A 27544-nucleotide genomic window follows, 5' to 3' on the forward strand; every position below is an offset into this window, starting at 1 on the left:
TAAGTGACATTCCTTTCCCACTCTGGAGGCTTAGTCTTTGAAGAAATGGAATAGAGGCTTTAGATCCAGAGACAGAGGCTCAGCCAAAGGTAGTACTAAAGTTTCACCTGCATTAGAAGATTAAAGGAACATCTACATTCTCAGCAATGAGATAGGACTTTCCCAATGTACCACCTGGTCCACTTTGCCCACAAAGTCCTCAGATTGCTGGTTGCAGGCTCATCCATCTCAGAAATGAGACTGGCGTTCTCTGGAGAAGCTAACCGTGCTAAGACAAAAAATTATATACACTGTCATTTGGAGACCTCATTACCATGGCTAGGTTGTCATCCTATGACCCCACACAAAAGCTACCAGTTGACAAGCTCTGCCTTCTCAGGCTGCTCTTGCATTCACCCCTTAGTGCCCCACTCTTAAACGATGAAGTAGGTATTCATGGATCTCTAGCCACTTGAGGAAAGCTTCAACACTAAATACGGGGACAAAAACAGGCAGGAGAAGGTAAGAAACAATGCATGGGACACACAGCTTCCTAATCATTCTCCACATCCTACTTCAGGGATAAAGGAAAAATATCCATATTAAAAAGAGCAAGATGTTGAAAAAAAGGAACAGTCAGGGAACAAGAAAGACCCCTTGTAAATTACAAACATGAGAGTTAAAATTCAATAGTGAAGGTAAGGTATAAAGTTTGAGAACATCTCAGAAAGTTCAACCAAGTCAGGTTTCCTAATCATGGGAACATTATTAAATCCATACTTTATATTGCTTTTCACAGTAAAGAAAAAGCTATAACCCATTCATTTATCGATTAATTCTTTCATAAATATTTAATGAGCACCTACTATGTGTCATAGATGGCTTCAAAAATCAGACAGAATTCCTGTCCTTAAAGAACTCTCATTCTAGGGGTGGGAGGATGACACTAAATTTTTAAAATAAATGCTAAAATGCCAGATATGAAGATAAATGAGAGAGATGTTATAGACTGAATGCTTGTGTCCCCAACTCTAAATTTATATGTAGAAGCCCTAACAACCAATGTGATGGTATAAGAGGTGAAGTCTTTGGGAGGTAATTAGGTCATAAGGGTGAAGACCTCATGATGGGATTAATGTCCTTATACACACACACACACACACACACACCCCACCATGTGAAGATACAGCAAGAAGGTGGACATCTGTAAACCAGGAATATGGGTCCTCACTAGATACCAAATCTGCCTGCACCTTGATCTTGAACTTTCCACCTTCCAGAACTGTGAGAAAGAAGTCTGGTGTTAAGCTACCAGCCTATGGTGTTTTGTTATAGCAGGCTGAAGTGACTAATACTGAGGAGAACAAGGAGAGAAACAGAGGCAGAGTAGTTAGGCAGACCCTCTGGGATGGCAACATTTGGAGACAGTTTTGAATGAAGCAAGAGAGGGGCCCATGTGGGGGCAGAGCAGGGCACAGTGCAAAGGCCCTGAGGCAGAGGCATTCTTTGCATTTTCAAACAAAAGCAAGGGCCTGTGACCCTGGAACAGAATAGTTAGAGAGTCATAGTAAATAACCCCCACTTCAGGCTTTGCAGGCTAGGGGGGTCTCTGCCACAACTACTCAACTCCGATGTTGTGGTGTGAAAGCAGCCACAAACAAATCATGGTAGCTACATTCCAATAAAACTTTATTTACAAAAACAGGTGGTGGGTCAGATTTGGTCTCACGGGCCATAGTGATCCTTGTAATCAGGCTAATTGCAAAAGGAAACCACTTGTTGGAGGGTTGTATGTGCTTCTACTTTTCCATTTTCTCTGGAAAACAAGAAGCAAGGTCATTATCTAACAGGGGATGGTATATATTTGGGGAGACAGAAGTCTGCCATAGTCACTTTGAAGACGGATTCGGAAAAAAGATCTGTATCGCCAGGCTACTTACACTGAGGGATCCCATTCACCTCACGGTCAAATGTAATATAAACTGGTCCGCATTGGTTTCTGTTGTAATTTTGTTGCTGGGCGGTGGTGACGGCCTCATTGTTGTATTTTGACCACACATTTGTATCGCACTCACTGTGGATCAGGCGCCGTTCTAAGCACTTTATAAGTATTACTTCCCCCAGCTTCTGCTGCTAGGATAAAGCCAGGGGAAGGTGGAAAGTTGGCTTGATTAGAATGAGGGTATTCAGGCCACTAAAGGCCAGAGAAGGAGAGAAAAGTGAGAGGGCACAAGCGAGTGATTAGAAAGATGGACCCGTGGAATCCAAGTCAGGTCCTCTGAAAGTAAGGACGGGAGGTTGGTGGGCGGGGCAATGATGGTGAAGACATAAGGGCATCGGAGGTACATTTGGTGTTGAAAAAATTGTTGGAGTCAGGTAATGAGTGGAGAAAAGAGGAAGATTTATATTATCTTCTAGGAAGACATAGGTACCAACATTATTTCTTGACAGATAAAGTCTTGTTTTTATTAGTGGATGGACCTGAGCTTTACCTTTGACACAATAATCAATAATCTTAGTAAAATCCCAATGTGCATATGTGTGCCTCAGAACTTTCAGTAGCTCTCCATGACCCCCTTGATGAGGTCTTTAGACTGAGCACTCAACCGAACCCACAATATGGCCCTCAGAAACGTTTGCAGGCTTGCCCCTCCCTAGTCTTATTTGTAAATTCTCTGTTCTAAAGCGTGCCCTGACACTCTCATGAAAACACGGCATGTAACGCAGCCTGTAAACTTTTAGGCACACACTTCAACCTCCTCAAATGGCTTCCCCCATTTCTCAAATTTATATTCAACTTTCAATATCCAACCAAAAGTCCACATCTTCTGTCAACTTTGCCTTGACCATGTAAGACAGAACTCAGCGTTATGCAACCTTCATCAATTAAGCTCTTTCAACAAACGCCTTAAGTCAGGGGTGTGTTTCGTATTCCTCTGTATCCCTCATGACACCTGGGCCATATCACGTGCAGAGCCTGTGCTCAGTTACTTTTATTTTATTTGGAAAATTATCTTATGAAATACAAAGTGTCAGGACATTTACAGAGATACTAAAGAAAAATATATATCACTAGAATATAATTTAAATTCCATGGATGAGGGACTTCACGGGTAAGGCAAAGATTTTTGTTCTGTTAGTTTGGGTTGTATAAAAAGAAGAGCAGGAGTGTAGTTAAGACAAAGGGTGATTTTCGTTTGCAAATATTTTTCTTAAATTATATAAGGACAATAATCAAAGTGAAGAAAACTATAAAGGAGGAATACAGAAAGATTTTCCCAAACCTTACCACCTTTACAGAAATACTTCCATAGTTTCAATGTATTGATATTTCTTCCCCATGTGTTTTGCTGTACATATACTTTTAAAATACAATTATAATCATACTAGGCACAAAACCTCATTCTCTACTTTTCAGTTGGAATTATAATACAATAATTTTTTTCTATGTAATACACTGTTTTAAAGAAATATTCACAATATCTTACTCTGAAAACATTCACCCTAAAGAGCTGTTCCTCATTTTAGCTGATAAAGATCCTTTTGGGGGTAGCTTTCAAGATTAGCATCACTTTGAATGACAAGCTAACATCCCTGAATGATAGTGAGTCACCTCTCAGAAGACCCCACTCTTCATTTTTCATTTTTATACTTATGAAACTGATATATTCTTAGTTCTTATCATTTGCCAACATCCTACCTGGATTTTTACCCCTCAGAGACAGAAGCTTCATTCACGCATGGATCCAGGATGGTTTAGAATATTTTTCTCCAACATACGAGAGCTCATCTAATCCACTGAAGTAATTAATAGTATTATCGTGCAGGATTATTTACCAACATTTCATTAAGGAAACTCACAGTTGATGTTGATACGAAAACAAATGTATTTTTTTCCACATCAAATAGCATACATTAATAATAACTCAGGACATAAACTATTCAGTATGACCAGACCCAGACTGAAATAACATCAGTAAATCACTAACATAATTGTAAAAACAGTAAATGCATAGTAAAAAATGGAAATGGCAGAAGGCCCTATATTTGCTGAAGTTGCTGTCATTCTGCAATTTGCGACAGACAGCTCCACTGTAAATAACACATTCACCGGTGGGGTCACTTGTTTCAACCTTAAGAACCCCTCAGAAATGACAATTTGAATCAAAACGATGGTTTTCTAAAGCAGCCATTTAAAGCAATCACTGATTCCTAGAACAGGCATAATAAATTGCTCACCCCCCAAACATCTCTCATTCTTAGAGAACATAACCAGAAAAAGCCTCAGATGTTCATGAAACATATTGGGTTTTCGGCATCGCGTTATCCTGTGGTGCCCTGCAATCAATTACTGTTATGCCACCATCATTAATAATTTTCTTAATGAAAATGATTCTGTTGATCTCTGCTGTATTTTAATTATCAGAGTTAAGCATAATTACACTGCAGCTCTGAGCTGGCATGTGGACTCCTTTAGGGCGCAATTTTGTTTTAACACACTGATAATGTAATTTTACATTGTGTCAGTTTGTTTGGTTATTATCCAGTTGTACAATTCCACTGTATTCCTGATAACAGATAATAACCTTAGTACCTCCTATATCCTGAAGTCATTTAAAAAGCAATATTGGAATTCTGCGGCTAGCTAACTTAATCGCCTTATGATTTTATAATTCCTGCTGCTAAATATTTGGTCGAGGCACCCACCCTCTTTTAAGAAGAATACTGTAAAACTAGACAACAGTTATACATTTTCTGTGAACTACAGAATGGTTAAATAAACACTTAAATATGAGCACAAGTTTTTCTTTTTAAATTACTTTCTTAGTTATATAGCATTAGGTCCTTTAAGTAAAGTTAACCATGAACTTGTAGGCTAGTTGGGAAAACTGACTGCCATGTTAGACAAGGCTGTTTCAACATTCTAGGAACATGCAACAGATCCTCTATTTTAAGGTGGAAAATAGTCCAGACTTTTGCAAGGGTCCTTCTAATGAAAGATCTTTGTTTTAAACAGTTGATCAATTTAGTCAGTGTGCAGAAAGTTGCTCATCCAAGTTAGGTTATATTAGAATTACAGTCATTATTTCAACAGTACCCGGTATAGGACCTTGAACGTAGTACACAGTCAGGGCTTAACTGAATTAATTGCATGATTACATTTGTCCAAACAAGCAAAATCAGAACTTTGAAGATGGTCACAGAATGATTTGGAGATTAATTTTCTACATGACTTTAAATTGCTGTGGCCTTCGAAGCAACAGGGAAATTAGCATAAGGTACTGCTGTCACTGCTGTTTTAGTTCTGGAAAATTTTTTCTTAAAAACCAAACCACAGAGCAAGGAAAAAAAAGTTTCATTGATAAATATGTACGTAAATTTGTGAAGAAGACCAATAACCTACAATCTAGGCCTAGTAAATGGTATCATCAAAACTCTGCTAAATTGCATAATTGGGAATCAAGGTCAACACGCTTAAGATTGAATATCAATTTCATCACGTATGAGCTATATATCCTTGAACTATTTACTTACCTAAACCTGAGTTTACTCATCTGTAAAGTGGGAATAATTCTGCTTACATCATAATTTTCTTGTAGCGGTAAACCAGAAAACGTATGTAAAGTGTTTAAAACCATGCCTGGCATAGAATATGTGCTTAATAAATGGTAACTGCTATTGCTAGTTTTAATATTATCATCATTATTATCTTTATACTAGCTTTTTACACATGACTTTCATTAAAAATATCATGTGCCCAAGGGAAAAAATATCTTTAGGCAAAGGCTTTTCTGGCCTCTGATTCTATAATGCAGTTCTCTGCAGATACTGTGGGTTCACAGGGACCAAATGGGATTTATGGAATTCTTGGCTATAAATCTGGTATCTGATGACCAGGTTTTCTCACACACTTGCTTGATACCAACATGGAGGCCTGGGTTCATTTCCTCTAAATTTGTCCTGACATATAACCAAAAGGGCAAACTGGACTGAGTATAAGATCGTCAGCAATATTTATAATAACATATGCAGTTATGCGTACGGGTGCATCTTCACAAAGATCCTGTGAGACGGCCACTGCTATTTCATTGTTACAGTTGAAAAAATCAGGATTTAAAGAGGAAAAGTGGTTTGCCCAAGGTTCCATGTAAGCAACAGTTTTTTACAATGATATTGTGCTTTTATATAAAAAGAAATCTTCCATGGCTAAGGTGAGATTGAGGGTTAGCTGATACTTTTTCACTCCTTTGATTGACAATGTTTCTTCTCTTCATCCAGATACCTAGAGAATGTGGCTGCTCTGAAATAACACTCCACGAAAACCCAAATAATTCAATTTTTCCTCATTTGCAGTGAACTGAATGAACAAACTCACATGCAAGATGCTAAAGGTTTAATTTCGTTCAAAAACATGAAACTCGAAGTAACTTATTTACTTTTCACAAATGAGAAAGGGCACCATACTGTGCAAATGCTATAAAAAAATACAGAGGTATAGGGAAAAGAGAAGAAGTTAATTTCCAATGCTCGACAGGCATTCATGGATTTTAGGAGTGAGTGGGCAGGCCTCTGCTCATCTTCCCCTCCAGCAGCCTCCCTTTAACTTCAGCATGGTGCTTTTTAGTACTTTTCCATTGGAGATAAGTAAATTAGAATTATCTGGAGTCTGCTGAGAATAATGGCAGAAACCAGACAACCCAACAAGTCTGGTCCATCAGTGTCTGGATGAGCTAATTACTTTCTGGAATGACAGGGGGTAGTTGAGGCAGGGAAAAAAAGGTACATCAGATTATAATATTAATGCTAAATACTATACTTTTTTTTTTTTACTTTGATAAAACAGGATGATGGCAGCCTGTCAAATAGCACTAAGTGATGTAATTTGATAATAATTATTTGATGGACACCTTGGAAATGAAAATTTTATAATTATATTTAATTTTACTGCTAGCCCACATTTAAAAATACTTCAAAAAGTAAGCATGTTTCTTAAATGGTAATAGTTACATGCCATAAGAAAATATTATAAAAAATTTCACAGTTAAGGCATTTAAAAATGCTACATATATGTATTTTACATTCTATTTGTAAATAGGTACTAATATAGTTTCAGATAGCCAGGCCCAATAAAGGTGATTTTTGGCCTAGAATTCATAAGTAGTTTAGGTTCTTAGCTGGAAAACAGAATAAGGCAATGCAATTTTGGCATCTGGGATTTACTTTTCATCTTCAGGGAGAGCTTTTTAGACATTAGGAGTAACGTGTTGCATCTGGGTACATGGATGTTAGCCCATCAAGCAACCGTTCTTTTCTGTCTGGAAGTAGCACTTTGGTTTCACTTGGGGAACTACTTCTCCTCTGTCTCAGTGGTTTATGTGGGGTTAGGTCTACAGACGATTGTAGTTTGTAAGGAAGAGTCATAGGGATTAATTGTTCAAGCATTGGTATGTGATGTACCCCAAGTAAAACTCAGAAAAGCTCTCTTTTCCCTGGGATTGCTGTGCTTGTAGAAGATGTCTGGAGTTTCCCACCACTTGACAAGAACATTTCTGAGGATGAAACACACAAAGAAAGAAGAGGCAGAAGATAGAGACCGTCTGGGGACAAAGCGTAAACTGATCCTGAAGTTTAGAAGATCCCTGGATTCTCAGTTATATGAGCAGATGGACTCCCCTACCCCCAATACGCTCACACACACACACACACACACACACACACACACACACACACACTCTTACACTTTGATTATGTTTTGTATAAGCCGATTTCATTTGGATTTCTATCATTTGAAAACAAAACAGCCCCAACTGATAAATAACATACACATTATGAAAATGTCTCGCACATTACGGATGTTCAAGTCAATATGTACCTATCAAATCTAAATCACCAAACCCTTCCAACTGCAAAACTCTTTGGCTTTGAGAAGCCCGTGAAGACAGACGGCTTCAGAGCTCATGTGGTCCTGGTAGGAGTGATTCCTGGGGTCCTATTTTCTATGATGAGAACAATCCTTAGTATAATCCTAGAATATCGAGGTATTCCCAGAACTTGGAGTGAACGATTCCCTTCCTCCAAAGGCAACCTGAATTCCAGGAATTAGCACCAGGCCTCTGAAGCCCGTCTAGGAGATCAGAGTAGAGTCTACAGCAGAGTTTTCCCAAGTGTGTTAACCAGAGAACTAATTCCAATGCTCCAATGGATGTCCACCGGTTGGAGAAAAAAATATATGCATATCTTATAGTCAAACGAGTTACACAGGTTTTTATTTTGTTTTGTTTTACTACAGGACTTCTCAGAGCATTCGTACCAGAAGGCCTTGTGAGTTTTCAAGAGGGGCCAAGATAGGCAATATTTGGTCCTGGGACTTTTCCTTTAATCTTAGGGTTATGTGAAGTGTACTTTGGTAAGTGTCATATTATAATAATACTCTGTGATTTCTGCACAGAAATGCTTGAGTAGTTTAAGAGAATTTATTCATCATGTAATTGTGTCAAGGGGAAAGGTAGAGTCACACAGTACAGAGAGTATAGGATTTGGAATTATCAAAACCTGGATTTAAATTTGGCTTCTCTGTTAGCTCTCCTGGACCAGGGACAACATACTACTGCTCTACGTCACACACAATGTAGGTTGTGTAAATTAAGGAACACACTACTTATCTCATCTAGCTGCTTGAAAGCTTAATGCAGGGAGAACGCATTCTAATATGTACAACTCAGGCCCTTAATTAGACAGATGTGTGTTTGCATCCCACTTTAAACACTTAGTAGTTGAAACACTTTGCTGTACAGCAGAAATTAACACAACATTGTAAATCAACATTATACCTCAATTAAAAAGAAAAACAACACTTAGTAGCTATGTGACCATGACAAATTACTTAATCTATCTATGAAATCTATCTCAATTTCATAGATTTCTATCTATGAAATCTATCTCAATTTCATTTTTTATAAAATTGGGTAGGATGTTAATTACCTACTAGGAGGTATTAACCGATGATTAAATGAAATTACGCATATACAGTAGTTACTGCAGTCCTTGTTATTTGAATTGCAATGCCATCTGTTCTTGCAAGTTGAACAATATCGAGTTACCTTTTGTAGGTTAAAAACTACTGAATATTAGGAATTCATATGGTCATCATCACAGTATGTGATGTGCCTATTATAGTTTCTAGCAGCCATTCATCATTTGTTTATCTGGTCAACCAATCATTATTTACTCTGTGCTCTTTTTGTACAGGCAGCATGCCAGTCCAAGGATAAAAAGATGACTGAGACATAATCCTTGCCCTCAGTAAATATAGAGTAGATTGGAAAGGCAGGCAACAATACTTAACTTTTTACTACTCTTTTTTTGAAACATAAAATGATAATCATAAAACGAGGTTAAAAGAGCAATGAGAGAAGTGCATAGAATTTGGTATGGGAGTACCAAGGAGAGGATTCAGGGGTGCTTAATAAAGGGTGGCTGTTATTATCCATGTACAAAGCTAGCACACAGTTGGGCTCAATCCATGCTTTATGAGTTAATTAATAAGCTTCTACAAATTACTCCAAAATGTTTATTGCCAATAGGCTTAAGGTACATCTAACCATAATGCAAACACATAAACATGTTCAAACTAACGTACTCCATGGAACACAGAATTACAATTTGGTTATAGTGTTTCTCCTTATGTAACAATATAATAATCATCTCTTCTAAAACAATGCCCGATTTAAACATGTAATGGATTTGGATTATGATAGAATAGCTATCCTCTTGGTTCCTCCATATAACATTGCCATCATAGAGATAAGATACTGTACAACAAAAATTTAGTCCGAGTCATTGATCCTACACTTCAAGCCATCTTTTGCAGTGTTTGCGTTCTGAATGTGGACACTGGTAAGCTGGTTCACTATAATATTGCTTCCCATTTTGATAGAACATAGTGACATATCCTGGGAAAATCTTACTTGCCTTCTAGCTAAAAGCTCCCACCAGCATACCACAGGTATTTGGTGTTTGAAAATAAGTGGGTATGAGACCAGCAGTTACAGAAGGAAAAGGAATATAATCAGATCCTGGTGTGCAGATTGTCTTTTTAGCTTGCAAATTCCCTCTTTCTGGTGTTTCAACTTTCAAAGGCTTATGGTAGTTTAAAGGCAATCCTCTTATAAGTGTACAAATTGTAATGATTATAGGAACAAGTTGTAATTGTTTCTAGCAAGTTTTTAAGAGTCTTTGATGTTATGATTAGTGTTTTATATGTTAATATATTGATAGGGGTGCTTATTTGCTTGTTCCCTTGTATGCTTTTATGGTTTCTAGGTTCAATGTGCAAATACATCTTTGATCTCAGTAGGTCTATGTGGTTAAAAAGGAAAGCGAAAAGAAATTAAACATGAGAAGCACAAAGTTTTGCAATATTTACGAAGGAGTGAGATTAGGGATTTCACTGTAAAAGTACAGAGCTTGGGCCCAGAACAAGAATATGGAGAAAAGTGCGGCAAACCACACCACACACGTGGAGGGGCCTGAGTTTGGGGGAGTCGGTCCCATGTTGTGTGTCCCGGAGCAGCGGTTCCTCTGCAGCCGGGGTGTAGCTGTTTGACGCAGTCTAGGTTGATGCCACACTGAGCAAATCAAAGGCAATGCTCTGCAAGCCATCGCTTCCTCCCTAGCATTTGCCCCCTGCCCTTCAGAAATCACCATGGGGAGGAATTCTCAGTCTTTGCAATGGCTTCCTTTTCAGCTATCCCCTCATCGTGTGTGATTTCAGGAAACTGGCTGGAATGCAGCGCCTTCTAGAACTCGCATCTTGACACCCTGACACGGACTGCCAAATTTCAAAAGGAATTTACTTTTTGAAGGATGATGCCTAAGAGAGGAATCCGAGATTTCATCAAACCCGCTCTGAATAAAAGTAACAGCGAGGAAGGTACTAGTCAAGGCACTCCAATCCACGGTTAGGTGAATGTGTATGGCGCTAAGTAATTAATGGTTTAACACATTTTGTTTTATGCTGTACAGGAAAATAACAAAAAACAAAAAACCCAGTAGGCTTGCTGAAAACACAGGTTAGGGAGATTCATAAGGGAAAAGGGAAGAGAGAGGACCCCATTTTACTTTGTGCTCCCCTTTCAGCTCATTTGGTTCTACTTTGCAACACTCAGGTTTCAATACATCCAAAGCCAGAGGGAAATGATCTTGCACTTACCTTTGCTGTACACAATGCAGTTGTTTTTGTTGTCTTCCACTCCTTGCCAAGTCACATCCAGGAGCCACTTGGGACCAGCAGTCAGCACCATGGGGACCTGAGCCTTTGTCTTCTGTAGAAAGAATGATAACAAACGGATGCCATTTGCTTTCGTTGATTAAAAAGTTGAATAATAACTGTACTAATCATTTTAGTTTTCCAAATAACTAAATCTCCTAAACCATAATCCAAGTCCTTATTCCCCTGTCTCATGATATCTTTTTAAGATGACAGAAGCTGTAAAGCTTGACTGCTTTCACTGATCTGAAGGGTAGAATTATTATCAAGAATATTTTTTTTTCTGAATGATACTGGATCAGATCTCCAAGATTAGACAGATCTCTTGCAGCTCTGAATTATAAAAAGAATGCAGATGACTTTCATCGCAAAGAGCAGAGTGTTTAGAAGTGAACTTTAGACACATTGTACTTTACTATCAACAGGATCTCACTATTTCCTGAAACAGACAGGAAAGAATTTAAAGAATCAGGATCCATTTCAAAGCTCTATCCTGAGCAACATTTATATTAGAGTAGAAATTTATTCTGAATGAATAATGAAATCCACCAACACCCTTTTCTAAGTATGGACATGTAGTCCCACTGAAACTGAAATAATATTAATACTAATGACTCACCATACACTGTCTCCGAAAAGACTATAAAAGAGGCATTGGGAATAAATTCAGATGCAGAGCAACTAAAGCATGACATTCCTTGCTCTGAAAAGCATAGAAGCAGGGAGACAAGTGCTCTAGTTCTAACAAAATATTTTCAGTGTACATTTTAAATACAAGGCTCAAAAGGGTCATCATTTTAGGCCGTTTGCAACCCAAATTATTTGTCTTTAACTATGTTAAACATGGCAGGAAATAAACCAGGGAGGAAATAAGTAAGCCTTAGCAAGTCTGGTGTTTCCCGATGAGTCAGAGTGAATTGGCATTCAGATGTTTATCATTCACCAGCCCAGGTTCTGTATATCAACTATCACGAAACCACAACACAGAGTACAATACCAGGGTCTCAAGGTAATTTTTGAACTGGATTTTCACCTAGATATGATCCTACCGGAGAGATCTCAGCCCATTATGGGACTTTCCCACATGTTATGTGCTATCACAAATTTCCCAAATTGGCATTAGCAAGTATCCACTTGAGGAGTTCTATGTAATCTAGCCATTTCAAATCTCTCAGGAATCCGGAAACCTCGTTTCACTGGCCAAATGACGACACTGATAGTGCATGAGACACAGATCTTCTATTGATACTGCAAAGCCATATTAAAAGCTATGCATAAAATCAATGCTAACCCATTTTTTTTTTTTTGCGGTACGCGGGCCTCTCACTGTTGCTGCCTCTCCCGCTGCGGAGCACAGGCTCCGGACGCACAGGCTCAGTGGCCATGGCTCACGGGCCCAGCCGCTCCGCGGCATGTGGGATCTTCCCGGACCGGGGCACGAACCCGTGTCCCCTGCATCGGCAGGCGGACTCTCAACCACTGCGCCACCAGGGAAGCCCCTAACCCATTTTTGATGTATCAATTATATTGTAAGAGGTAAAAACTACCATAAAATATACTACTTAATGGAAAAAATCAACCATGACGGACAAATTAAAAATAAGTCTAAAAAATACTTCAAATATTAAAACAGAGGAGGCGGTAAACCAGATCAACCATAAGAAATACTAGCATACTGATTTTCCATATTCATACTTTAATTCATTTTAAAGTCTTCAATTTTTCAACTATGTATCTTAATATTTGGAAAGTAAAACCATGAAAAACAGTTATCTGAAAGTCCTGGGGGAAGAAAGTAATTTTATATTATAATTTTTTAAAACAATCTAGACAAAGTGTTATCAAGTTATCCCTCTGGTTATTAGTCTAAGTCAGGGGTCCCCAATCCCCGGGCTGCAGATAGGTACTGTCGGCTGCCTGTTAGGAACCTGGTCACACAGCTGGGAGGTGAGTGGTGGGCTAGTAAGCGAAGCTTCATCTGCCACTCCCCCTCACTTGCATTACCGCCTGAACCATTCCCATCCCCGCCACCCCGGGGAAAACCTGTCTTCCACGAAACTGGTACTTGGTGCCAGAAAGGTTGGGGACCGCTGGGCTAAGTGATGATTTTGTTTTTCCATTTTCAAAATATAATTTGAGAACAAGTAAGCTTCTTCAATCTGAAGTGATAGTGGCCCATATCCAATTAAATCATAGGTCTTAATTATGCATATTTCAGCTCCTTTTACTACTAGAGAAGCAGGTAAGTCCACAGATCAGTGTCAGTCCAAGCAAGCAGAACTAGTCACGGGAGAGACTCCACCGTTTCGATAAGCCTGCGCATGGGGGATTTAGTGGTGTCATTTGTAACATCTGCTCTCTTCTGATCTTAAATAACAGACTTTAACAACAGGCATCTGGCTCATTCCTACTGTATTCTCTTATTTCATGAGAAAGACATGCATCTTAAATTATTTCATCTTTATACCCAAAGTTCTTAAAGCCACATGGATTTCTACACAGTAAAGCAGCGTTTACAATTTTCCAGAGATAATATGAAAAATAAACATTGATCACAAATTCTTTAGGGAATCTTTGCTGTAAAGTAAATCAATTGGTTTGCCGGTACCACAATCTTCCATTAATTTTACAAAGGAACCTGCTGATCTAGTCTTGTGCTGGGTGCTAGGAATAGGAAGAGGTCTTTTTCAGTGAAGGATACAGACACATTAAAAAAAAAGTGTACTATAAGGCAAACAGTAGCAGGTAGGGAGTGCAAAGTCATGTGTCAATTGTTCTGGGGTCAATGAAGGGCGAGAAACTCCTGTCCTGTGGCTTCTGGGACGGTATCATATCATTCAGGAAGTGACTTTCAGGCAAGATCTTGAAGGAGAGACAGGAAGCATTTGCAATTGCTAGTAATGGCCTGGGCGAAGTCTGAGCAGTGCATAAGAGTGGTATGTACAGGAAATAGTGACTAGTTCTGGGATTCTTTGGTTTCAGTTCTTATATAAAGTCTTTAGAGCTGTTCTTCATATACAGAAAGCACCAGATAACAGTTACCTGTCATCACTGGAATCATCATTGATACTATTATTATCACTACCTATAAGTGGAAGGGCCATAACAGCATATGTGTCCAGAAAAGCAGGTTAGAATCAGATCTTGAAGGACCTTTTCATATCAAGCAAAACCTTTCTGTGCTTAAAGCTCTAAGCAGAAGGAAGACAGTAAAGATTTTTTTTAATCAGGAAGAATAAGGTTGCTACTATTGCTGCTACTTGTGCAAAATTCCTTACTTATTTATTCCTCATATATATTTTCAGACAAAGATATTGCAACTCAAAGATTAAATAATTTCTTTTAGGTCAAATAGCTGGCAGAAGACAGAGCCCATATTTACATTTAGCTCTGTTTCCAAACACTACCGCTCCTAGGGTGACCAACTGTCTGGGTTTTCCTGAGACTGAAGGGCTTCCCAGGATGCTGGATTTCAGAGCTAAAACTGGAAAATCTTGGGCAAACTCAGATGACTTGTCCACCTCTGCACCTCCTACTATAAAACAATATTTGTGGTTTACATCTATTGAATACTTGCAAAAAGTTGGGTGTTAAGTACTTCTCCTGAATTATCTTTTTTGATTTTTACAACTCCAGGAGTTAGGCATTACCATTTTCTCCATTTTGTACATAAGCAAATTAAGATTTAGAGGATTTGACTTTGTGGCACAAATAAAAATAGTTATTTAATATCTTTCCTTAATGGTAAGTTAGGCATTATACCTTTTAAAACTTTGGCAAACATTTATTATGCCTGGGATCTGGTAGAATCTGACCTTTCAAGAAACAAAATTGAAAGGAAAACAATTTCTTTGACTCCAAATCAATAAGGCAAAAGCAAAAATGTAGCAAAGACTTGGTGAAAGCTATACCCAAGCTGTAAAATAGATAAAAAAATCTCAAGGGACCAGTTATTACAGTGTTGAGGAGGTAAGTCAATTTCTTTCTGAAGAAGTCAACTTTTGTAGAGATTGACTGCCTTCAAAGAAGATTACCAAGTGTGAGAAGGAAGGAGTTAGCCAGGATTATATGAAATCTACACTCCAGCAAAATCCATGAATAGAAAATAACAATAATATCCACTTTGATCATTAGGTTTACTTTCCCATGTCTCTCTCCATCATAAGGATTCATACAAGTCTAGAATGTTAAGAGCCAGAAGCAACTTTAAAGTTCAGTGAATTTAATTCACTAATTTGACAAATGAAGAAAGTAAGGCCAAAATGTTTATCTAGCATCCTACAGAGGTAGCATGCAGATGGTACAACGTGTTGGGAAAAGAGAATGGATGTAAAAGGTATGGTAGGCAGAAAAATGGTCCCCCCAAAATATCCACACCATAACCCCTTGGAATCTGTGAATATGTTATTTTACTTGGTAAAAGGGATTTGAAGAACATGCTTAAGGTTTAGGGCTACGACATGGTGAGAGGAGCCTAGATTATCCACATGGGCCCAATCTAAGCACGAGTTCCTAAAAGTAGAAGGGAAAGGCAAAACAGTAGGGCAAAGAAATTTGACATGAAATGGATTCCACCTGCCTTTGCTGTCTATGAAGATGGCACACTGCAGCCACGAAGTGAGTGTGCTGGGCTCTAGAAACTGGGAATGGGCCTCAGTTACAGGAAGTGAGGAAAACAGGGATTTCAGTTCTGCAACCTCAAGGAGCTAAATTCTGCCAATAACTTGAATAAACAGGAAATAGATTCTCCCCTACATCCTCTAGAAAGGAATCCTCTAGCAGGAATCCTGCTGACAAATTGATTTTAGTCTGGTGATGCCCATACTAGGCTTCTGATGTATAGAGCTTTAATATAATACATTTGTGTTGTTTTACGCCACCAAGTTTTTGGCCATGTGTTTTGGTGGCAATAGAAAACTAATACAAAAAACATTCAGATTTACTGACTTACAGTTTAAAAAATGACTTAATTTCCTTATCAAATGTGCTCAGAAGTGAAACAACTTTCCCTTATTGGAATAACACCAAATATACATTGTTATTCGACAATCATCAGATATACTTAATGTTCTTGCCTTAAAGTATGAGAAAATACACAGCGGTGACTAACAATTCCTGCCTCTATAACTGGGTATTTAAAACATTTTATGATTCACTATTAACCTCACAGTTGAAGTGTGGCAGAAAGGACATCACTGACTCCTTGAAGCTGGATGATCGAGGCTAGAATCCCGATATGGGCTACTGGCAGGCTCCGAGACTGGAAAATCACTTAAACTTGAGGATTCTGAACTTCAGGATACACATCTGTAAAATGGGGATAATGATTTCTACCTCAAGGCTGTCTTATGAAGCGACCAGCACAGTGTTTCGTACACCACAGATGCACTTCAAACTTTTGCTGAATACCTACGTGAATAAATGAATTAAAAATGTGCAAAGAGCGTTTCTGTAATCCCTAGTTCTCAGGCACTGGTAATGTTTGCAGGGATTAGGATAGAAGTCAAGACAAAAACTCTTTATGACCCAGTTTAAAGACGGTGGTAGTCATTAATGCTATTGATCAATTATTTCCAACTCTCCACTTTCCAGGTCTCTTTCAAAGTTAGGTATGGGAATGTGACATCACTTCACCGATGAAATTGAATAAGAAGTAACTCGCGTCACTTTTACACAGAAGCTATAAGACCAATGGACTCACCATCTTTCCTTGTGTTTGCTGAATTGACCGTCAAGCATGGGAAGGAGGAAGACCTCCTAACTACAGTGGCCGTGTAGCATGAGAAAGAAAGAGACTGTTTTAATGTAAAAAACTGTTACAATATCAGGGTTGCTTACAACCTCAGCAAAACCTAGCTCATCCTCACTTATACAAAGGTTTACTTTGTTTTCGTTGGTTTGTTTGTTTGTTTTTCTGTATTGAAATAGCCCATGGGTTTTTACAGGTTAAAGTTTGTACTTTATATCTAGGCAGTCTCGTTCAGTCATAAATCAATTCAAGGTATATAACAGGAGCCTGAATTTCAGTTAAGTTGGAATGTTTTAAAAAGAAATAGTGTGAGCTTTTGAGGCTCCCCATTGTAAGTTTAAAAAAATCTGCACTCCTGGACACTGTTTGAACCCAGAGTTTCACGCTTAGTCTACAACCAGACAAACTTGACAAGGACAAAATGGGTCAAAAGTGTCATTTCTTAGGAATAATTAGAATCATCTAATGTGGATAAAAGAGGTCAAACTAGCATCCACTTCTCACTAACCTCTGGAGTTACTGGAGCGACAAAGGAGGGAGCCTTCAGTAAATGTTTACACTCAAGCCAAAAGGTTACCGGGGCTAAAAGCAGGCAGCCCAAAGGCAAAGAATAGAGGGTAGTTCCAACCCAAGGGGCTGGTGACATAATGCTGTCTTAGGGATTCCAAATCTTGCTGGAAATATTTGTTGAACATTTCCAAACTGAAGCTTACTTACAAAGAGCTAGAAGTCTTAGGAAAATCTGACCTATGAAAGAGCCTGACATTACAGTCTTTAAAAGAAACAAAAAAACACCCAGAAGTGGCATTTGATGGAAACACTGGCCTCCACTGACTTTAGTTTGGAAACATAACAAAATTTCATGAGAGAATCTCAAGCCAGTGCCATGAGACATACTTTGACACTGCTGAAAATTCTCCTGGTGTGTTGCTTCCATAACTCGGTAATAGGTGAAACGGGTTGGGCCTGTTTGACAAAATTCATAGCTGTTTTAACAATTCATAGCTGTTTCTGTTCTCTCAGCTATAAAAACGTATTTGATATTAGGCATTGAAGAATTTCCAAATTACTGTAGACATTAGATTAATATAATTAGTACCAGAAAAACACACACATATATATATTACTGGCCCTTAGCAATGAGATGCCACCACCACTGCCAATCTCTCCCAGCTGAATTATTCTCTACATCTAAATGGAAAAAAAAAATGATACTGTATGTGATTTGACCTTGTACTACCACAGGGAAAATTTTACACAGTAAAAGTTTCAGTTAATGTATCCAAGCAGTTCTCCACACTGGAATTAAATTCAAATTCAATCTGACAATTGTGAAAACATTGTATCCTTGTCCTTTTAACTGTGTGAAGTCTCTAGTGGCAGTGAGCTTGAATTTAAAAATTCCCTTCACCAACAGCCTGTTCCATGGAGGCATAATAACTTATTATTTTGGACTACCTGGAGTGGGGAGAAATGTTAAGTGATAATTTAAGGCTCTCCGTAATTGTATTTTCAGTAATTCTGGGCATGGCATATAGCCTCAACATTACAGATTTGACTAGAGCTATAAAACTTTTAGTATGATGATTTCCACCTAATAAAACTGTGCTTTTTACTAAATATCCTTTAAAAAGTTATTCAGGACACCGCATGAATTTTCTGAGCTTCATGCTACCAAGGTAAAGAATTTTTTTTCTTTCAGAAAATAAGAGTATCACTTTAAGCTACACAAACAGAATCACCGTACTCCATGTGGTACCAAAAGGTTCAAGTTATTTGTGTGGTGATATAGAACAAGCTTCTCAGCTATAACACCTGAATATTCTTCATGGCTAATTAATGCCAGACATCAGTCAATATGACTAAGTATGTCATGCGTTTCCATTAAAATCATATGCTTCCATTTAAAATAGAATAAAATGGCCACTGAGCTACATTGGGATGTCCCTTGAGTAAGAAATGCAGTCTTCCCTTTTTTTTCTTTGTCTGAAAACAAGATATGTGTGTGTGTGTGTGTGTGTGTGTGTGTGTGTGTGTGTGTTGTAGAAACAGATTTAAACAAGTAACTTTAAGAATTTTCAAACTCATACCAAGTATCTTATCTACAGTTACTGTTTAAGAAACAACAAAACAACTTAGTAAAAGATTATCTAACTTGCATTGCTTGAAAAAATGCTAGACACATTTTCAAACTCAAGCTCAAAGAAATTAAGAATACCTTCAATTAGAAAATATATGGAAAGTCTAAATGGGAAGGACATCAGTTCTGTGCTATTATAAGAACCACTACACTATACCATTAGGCACAGAACAGATTTATGAATGGAAATCCCAGGAAGGTTTCATTAGAATAGTGTTTTTCTTGAGCACAGTTCTACAAAATATCATTTGAGGACAGCACAAGAGTGAAATTCCAGAGAACTTCAGCTAACAAATGTCTTCAAGTTCACTGTGGTATGTGGGATCTCAAACACGATAAGAGACTTTTCAAAAACAAAATGAGTGTGAAATAAAATGATAGAATTCTTGGCTACTACATCCATACTCCTTATGTCAAAGCCAGTTTTATCTCTATGAACCAAAAATTTAAATAATCATTATCTCTGAGGTATATTTGCTTTTAGTTCTCAAAATCGTTGAAACACGTTATCTTAACATGAGTCACTGCTTAAAAGTAGAAATCTTAGTATAAGAAATAATGATCTTTTAGGAAAGGGAACACAAATAGTTCCACATATACAGGTCATTAAAACAATCTCCTAACTTCCAAATAAAAAAATTCATTTCATGATATTTAGAATAATATAAAATCATTATTTAAGAGTACTCATACTAAAGATATAGATATTTCATTTTTCAAATGGGAAAAAATCTTTAAATGAGTAATAAACATCTCAGTTATCCAGATATTTATTATACTTTCATTTTCAAAAAAAGAATAGACTCATTTCTCTTTCCCTTTTGCCAACTTCACTCCCACAGTCTCATCTGTTCTCCACATACATTTGGCTCCAAAGAGGAACTACTCCCTCCAAGCTGGCAGCCATTAACTTCAACCTTTTATTTTATACGGCTCTGAAAGTCACAGAGTGTTTAAGGAGTGTTGTTTTGCTCCTGGCAGAATTTCTGGGCTTGCACTTAGTGCAATGTGCAGAAGAGTGTCAGCGCTGAAACCTTGGGAAGGGAAAAGTAAATTGCTCCAGAGTAGCCCTCCTCACACGAGGTTGTCACAGAAACCTGGGCAGGGTTCAGGGATCTGGAAAGCCGAGGTCCCAGCTGGGTGACCTGGGGCCAATCACTTAACCTCTCCACGTCTCATCTTCCTCTTCTGTAAGATGATCTCATATGTCCTTACAGCTTGACAATAATATCATTATAAGCCTTCCTACTATAGAATTTCTGTCAAGTCTAAACTCAAATCTCAAGTGTGGAGGAGACAATAAATATGAAAATTCAACACACTGGGTTTATACTTAACTTCAGGAAGTGCTACTATTTTTATTGGTGAGGCAGTAAATGAAGCCATTCTAATTTATTTTATTTGGGTATTTTAATACCAAAGAAAATGGTGTGGACAGAGAAAGCGGTGTGGTCAAAATAAAAATGTTTGTATAAAGAATCTAGAGAGTATGCAATAGATATATAGACACATTCAACTATCAATGTCCTATTTACATTAAAAGGCGGTAAATTCTATTCAGTAGTCTCTTTCTGAGAATTACCCAAAGGCATTCTGTGGAAGAGAGAGAAAGCTCTATCCTGCACAAAGTCATCCTCAGATACTGAGATATGTGTGTTTGTCACGCTTTAATCCACTGCAATCTTCCAGCCACCTTTTAGACTGTCTCATTATTACTGTTTTAGTCAATCTTAAGGCAAAAAAAAAACAAAAAAAAGGCATTCTTTATATTAAGAATGTAATAAAATTAAAATATATATATATAAAGGTTTCTTTCTCTTTTAATTACATGCTGCTTTCATGATTTGCACCCTTATTTCACTCTATGACCATAAATTATTGAGAACTCACCTATGTTTTTAACTTAAAATTGTACCTGATATTCTGAGATTTGAAAGTGATAGAAAGGGTCTATGGCAAGACTGGAAGAATAAGAACAAGGAACATTTCCCCCTCCAAAGAGGAAAAGAAAAAGATGAAATTGTTGAACTATACACTAAGCGCTGTGATAAATATAGTACCCTTTGGGAAGGCAGATTTTTATGAGACAAGTTATTGAAAGTTGGGTGCAAAAAATTAAAAGCTTGGCAAACTAGCTGGCAGAAGTGTGAAGGTGCTACTGAGTCAAATCGAACAAAGCTTATCTAATCTGTGAGACTCTTTAATAACACAAATATGACAAACACTTAAATCAAGTGTCTAGAGTAAGACTCTGACCATGAGAGTGGATTTCAGTATTTGTTTTTTACAAATCAACAGATGCAGAAGGACTATACTACTTCCCCTCTTTCAGAGAATAAAAGTCAAGTGCTCACCACTAGGGGTTGGCCCTCCATTCTGGAATCAGCTGCCTTGCTTTCCATGGGGGACAAACAATGAGAAGAGAACTCCAACCAATGAAACAGATTCAGCTCTATATGCTCCCAATCCAGGGGACCTTTGTTCAGTATGAAGTCATTATGGGGCAACTAAAGGAGCATGCAATGAAGTCAGGAACAAATGAGATAGACCTTCATTAATACTGCCCCTGGACACATTTCTCAAACCATGCTCTTTATAAAAGGAGTAGAAATGCAAATAAAAGCATAAACGTGCATGTTTTGAGGACAAACACCAGGATAAATTCTGCATTTAGTTGTGTGTGAATGATATTAAAGCTTGCAACAAAGTTGGCTTACATTGTTCAGATATGGTTTTTGCCACATAAATGATATAACGTTATGTATAAACATATTCCAATTATTAATAACTGATCAGCATTAATAAAAATCTCTCTCTGTACCATTTCTATTCTGAGAGACTTACTTAGGTTATTCTGCTTTTAAAACAATCACTTTATACTTTATTAGAAATTAATATATTCATTATTCATTCAATAAACAGTTAATAAATATCTATTATTTATAGAGAAAACTCTAAGAATAAAGAGACAAAAAGATGAGTTTCATTTCCTCTAGATGCTCACAATGCATCAATATTAAAAATATCTAAATGATATACACACAGATTATTTAAATCAATATTAATAATCAAGCTCATTATATTTTAAGTATACCCCTCATACATTTGGAAATTGCAATGCATATTTGATGGTCCGTGACCAAACAGAAGCATAGCAATAGATGAGAAGTGGTTAACAGACACATATTAAGGGATCTTCATGAGAATTTAGGATTATACCTTAATTTTAAAGTTGAAAAACACTAAAGCTTTCTCCAACATGGATGGAAAGTCTATCAAATATGGCATATGTTTTAAAAAATTACATCTAAAACATAATCATAAAGTCTTTTACATACATGTTTAGGATTAAGCCGTGCACTTCCATTTCTATCAAACACCAGTTTACTATACACACACTGAATTATTATTACTGCTATATCATGCACATATACTGAAAAGATATATTGAAAAATATTTCAAAATTTGAACTATTTGGGGGAAGGTAGCCAAGATAAATCATCTATATACTATTTTAAGTGTTTACTCATTATCTTGCTTAATATGCTTGATGCGTATTAAGTAAACCATCTCTTAATGGTTTAAAAACTTGTATTTTGGTGCCAGCTGACTGAGTTCAAATTGCATCTCCAACACCTAGTGGCTGTACGATCTTGGGCAAATTACTTAACTCCTGTGTCTCAGTTTCTTCATCTCTAAAATAAGTATAATAAAGGTATTTATGTTATAGATTATTCTGAGGATGAAATGAGTTAATGTATGTAACGGGCTTAAGGAAGTACTGGTATGTTATTCTATGCAAGTGTTTGGCTAATGTTTCTAATACTGCTAAAGAAATACGTTTCCATAGAAATGCAGAATTCCCAGTAAAACAAGAATTTTGGCTGGGTGGAAAAGTGACACATTGCCCTAATGTATGATTTGTAACATTTTGTTAGGCATTAACTATGTGCTAAAATTGTAGGTGTTAACATTAATTTATAAATTAATTTTTCACAACAATTTTATGAGAAAGATATCATTATGACCATTTTGTATAAGCAAACGGAGACTCTAAAATGTTAACTTTTTCAAATTCACAGGGCTCAAAACTGCCTTAATCATAAACTGCCTTCTCTTTTCCTCTTAGCAAATCTATAAGAAACTCAATTATTTCCATGGTGTTAAAGCAATAAGAATCTTCTTAGGAATTGTGTTAAATATCAATTCTTCATACCCATGAAAGCTAGTTTAAATGATCTTCCATGAGTCAGCGGTTAGCAGTTTCTGTTTTACATTATGCATGACTCCTAGCTGCACTTTGTATAAACTAATTGCATGGTGCCTCGTTAATAATCTTCAGAGTTTTTTGAGCTGTGAAATTTATAGCTTTGTAGTGAATTATTTCTCACATTTGCACAGTTTGGGGTCTGGAAAGTCTAGTTGAGATACTAAATACCAATATCAGGCATCGAGGAGGTAAAAGGGGAATAGAATCGTAACATAGTGTAGTTAGGATATAAAAAAGAGTGAAAAGCAGGTAATACTTTTCAATATTCTTTTTTTTTTTGTTTTTGCGGTACACGGGCCTCTCACTATTGTGGCCTCTCCCGTTGTGGAGGCTCCGGACGCGCAGGCTCAGCGGCCATGGCTCATGGACCCAGCCGCCCCGCGGCATGTGGGATCTTCCCGGACCGGGGCACGAACCCGTGTCCCCTGCATCGGCAGGCGGACTCTCAACCACTGCGCCACCAGGGAAGCCCCTTTTCAATATTCTTAATTTTATGACTGCAGATATTTTTATACCTGTAGAAATGGTTACAGCTTAGAATGGATAAAAATTAGACTCTATAGGGCTTCCCTGGTGGCGCAGTGATTGAGAGCCCGCCTGCCGATGCAGGGGACACGGGTTCACGCCCCGGTCCGGGAAGATCCCACATGCCGCGGAGCGACTAGGCCCGTGAGCCATGGCCGCTGAGCCTGCGCGTCCGGAGCCTGTGCTCTGCAACAGGAGAGGCCACGACAGTGAGAGGCCCGTGTACCGCAAAAAAAAAAAAAAAAAAAAAAAAATAGCCTCTATAAAAGTTTCCAATCATAAGCAGAATTCATGATGAGATACAAGATGTCGTTGGGCTAAAATTCACTCAATTCAGCATTGATTGGGCAAGAGCAAATGAACAGATGCTCTTGGTGCTCAACTGGTCAAGAGACATAGCAGGGCCTCATCACAGTACTTTATGGTGAGGCATCAGCATGCAATCTGGGCTGCAAGGTAGTACAGCTGTGCTTCATGTCTGGCAGGTCAATTCCACTCTTTAGAACCTCTGGATGCAGCGACTTGAGGAATCTAAACTGCCTTGTGAGGTCTTGGCTCACTGATGGAGGATTCTCCACTTAAAGAAATATCTCAGTCTGTTAGTTAGCACATTCCTCAGCTTAAATTGGTATTGTTCACAGGTAGAAGGGATCAAAACACAGAGCAGTTTTATAGGCCAGGAAAAGTTCAAGGTCAAATTGGGAAGTCAAAAAGAAGCCTCAGTGAAAAGCACTGGGTGGAAATACTGTAGAGGTGGAAAAAGGGGTAGTTCTTTTGACCCAGTGGGTCTGAAACCAAAGAGTTCAGTTGTAATTCCAATATGATTTATGGCATACTCACGACAACGTTCTTCCACAATGTGATGAGCACGGTGAGGAAAAGAAGCAGAAACTTCGGTTTGTATACTTATGAATTTAACAGAGAGGAAAGTTAACACAGTGTCTAAAAGCATGGACTCTAGAGTCAGATTGCTTAAATTTAAATCCAACCTTTGCTACTCATCTATGGTGTGATCTTGATCAAGTAGCTCCACTTCTCTGTGCATCAGTTTCCTCATCTGTGAAATGGGAATAATAATACCTCATGGGGCTGTTGTGAAGATGAAATAAATGAATACTTATAAATCACTTAGACGGATACTTGACAAATACTCATGGTGTTCATTTATAATTATTATGAACATGGATTCGAGAAAATGGGGAAAATTTAAGAAATAAATATCTGTGCCTGTTTAATTTGTTCTATCCAGACATCAACAGAATGCTCTCTGTATCACAGATATAAATGTGTAAGAGATTTTACTACTTTGATGAATCATTTTACTTTTTATCCACTTAATAGATTGGCTAGTGGGCAGATAACTTCACTACTTTTAGCACAATGAAAAGATTTTAATGGCAACTCAATATTAGTGGAATAAAATCTTACCTCACATGATGAAAAGCTCTACTTATTGGTTAAAATAAGTAAATACAATAATTTATTCTGTTTAAATTAGTCCAAATTTCCTACCTATAGCTTTTATTAGTATCCACGAGATCTAAAACTTTGCTTATAGGGCATTTGGGAAATGGTTTGAAAAAGTTCTGGAAATTGAGTTCCTAATTATGCCATTCCTCTGCCTTGGGCTCTAAACTGGGAATCCTGAGTTAGTCCATATGCTGGAACAAAGCCTTAAATTTAACTACCATAATCTGAAGTACTCATTTGATTTTTTAATATGTTGTCTCATTCGTCTTTTACAACCAAACCAACCAAACGCAAAGCAAAATCCCGCATGATTACAAAGACCATGACCTTTTCCTTAGTAGTTCCTACTTCATGCTAGTTGTATATATTTTCTAAAAAATGACCTGAGAATTCACTAAACGTAAGTTTGGTTCAAAGTTTGTAACTAAGTGGTTGATTACCTTAGTCAAAATACATCACTTTCATGAGCCCCTTTCTTCATTTGTGAAGGGAAAGACCAGGACTCCCGAACTCTAGGCCTCTGGCTCTAGAATTTCATGTACTCTAAATAGAAGAAACTCATGAAACAGACTTGTCTAGTCTTTTTTTTTTTTTTTTTTGCGGTACACGGGCCTCTCGCTGTTGTGGCCTCTCCCGTTGCGGAGCACAGGCTCCGGACGCGCAGGCTCAGCGGCCATGGCTCACCGGCGCAGCCGCTCCGCGGCATGTGGGATCTTCCCGGACCGGGGCACGAACCCGTGTCCCCTGCATCGGCAGGCGGACTCTCAACCACTGCGCCACCAGGGAAGCCCCAGACTTGTCTAGTCTTGTCTAGACTTGTCAGTCTCTTAAAATCTATGCTCTCCTTTCTTGATGTTAAAAACACATTTATGGTCTCCTTTAATATTTAGACATTTAAACAAGCATGGGGACTATATAACTATGTCAAAGAAATGACACACTGGTGCCCCATCCTCTAGGAACAAAGATATAATCCCTTCAACAGAAACATACACTTTCATGTGTACTCTTGATGAAGTTCCTTTCCCATAACTTTGAGAATCAAAAAACAATGTCACTAATTCACCCTGAAGTAGATCTTCCCTAATTCAACTCTGCAGAAAGAAAAAGCTAAACTAGAAACTCAGATGGAGTTTGCTCTGCCCCTTGACTCATGCAGAGCAAAAATGCCTTAATTTACTTCTCTGTCTTCCCTGTCTTTGGAGACTGTACCCCTAGATAGCACAATAGCTTGAGTATATATTTCCATGGTGCGCTATTACTGACTAAACCAAGTTCTAGTTTCTAAAGACCAAGGCAAAAGAGTTTTTTACCAAATGACATTTGTTACTATCCTTCACAGTGTAAAAAGTAAAAAGCATCCTGCTACCATAGCCACTCAATGAATACTTTACAATGTAAGATACACAGACCAGCTTCCTTTTGGCTAAAATCATACTATTCTACCACAGACAGAAGAAAGTTTGGTAGTTTTGCACTAGACCAGTTTAAGCTACACTAAAGTAAACTCAATGATAAGGTCAGTGGATGGTAAAATCTCAAGCACCAGAAATGATATTATGTCTTTACTTATTACATATAATACTAAATGTGGATTATAAATAAATTGGAGACTTTAAAAAATCCTTCCCATTTAATTACTGTGAATAGACTAAACATACAAAACCAAACCAAATTATCTTGTAGTTTTCCCATCTTAAAAGCAAAGATTTGTGGGGGGGTGGGGGTGGGAAGGAGAAAGGGCAGAGAGTGAAACTAGTGATAAAAACGAAGGGTCCAGTGGGAGTGGTGCATATAGACTCCGCGTTCCAATAAGACTCAACAAACAGCTCTGATCAGAATCTAAGTGATGGGAAACAGCCTGTAGCTTCGAGATTAGCTGCTTCACACTATTTCTGAGTTAAGCCAGCACAAGCAACATCATGAATGCATAATTATAATTATGCATTTGAGTATGCATAATGATCTTAAAATCGGTAAACAAAGAAGAGACATCAGAATTCCTCAGTTATTTTAGGTATACTGTTACAGAAGACAAAATACGACTCAGATTTTAAAGAGGGGTGACTCTTAGCGGAACTCAGTAGGATGAAATTTGCAAACTTGGGGAAGTTACTGATGAACCAGTATTTCTTCAAAAGT

At 37.8% G+C, this 27544-nt stretch overlaps 1 protein-coding gene across 2 annotated transcripts in view; it reads right to left on the bottom strand.

The window, feature by feature from the left end:
• Nucleotides 1–27544, bottom strand: part of ZFPM2 (zinc finger protein, FOG family member 2) — a 463419-nt gene that overhangs the window by 144274 nt on the left and 291601 nt on the right. Inside the window, exons 1-2 of one of the 2 annotated variants that reach the window (XM_082674701.1) lie at nucleotides 24922–24990; nucleotides 11192–11303 (exon numbers count right to left, since the gene is read on the bottom strand). In XM_082674701.1, the coding sequence (XP_082530827.1) occupies nucleotides 11192–11282 (91 nt within the window). In that variant the 5' untranslated portion in view covers nucleotides 11283–11303; nucleotides 24922–24990. Of the gene's footprint in view, nucleotides 1–11191; nucleotides 11304–24921; nucleotides 24991–27544 lie in introns of those variants that run through there. The other variant, XM_082674700.1, reaches the window with a different exon arrangement.

The sequence above is a fragment of the Grampus griseus genome (genome assembly GCF_964374135.1).
Source record: "Grampus griseus genome assembly, chromosome: 17".
Classification (NCBI taxonomy): Eukaryota; Metazoa; Chordata; class Mammalia; order Artiodactyla; family Delphinidae; genus Grampus; species Grampus griseus.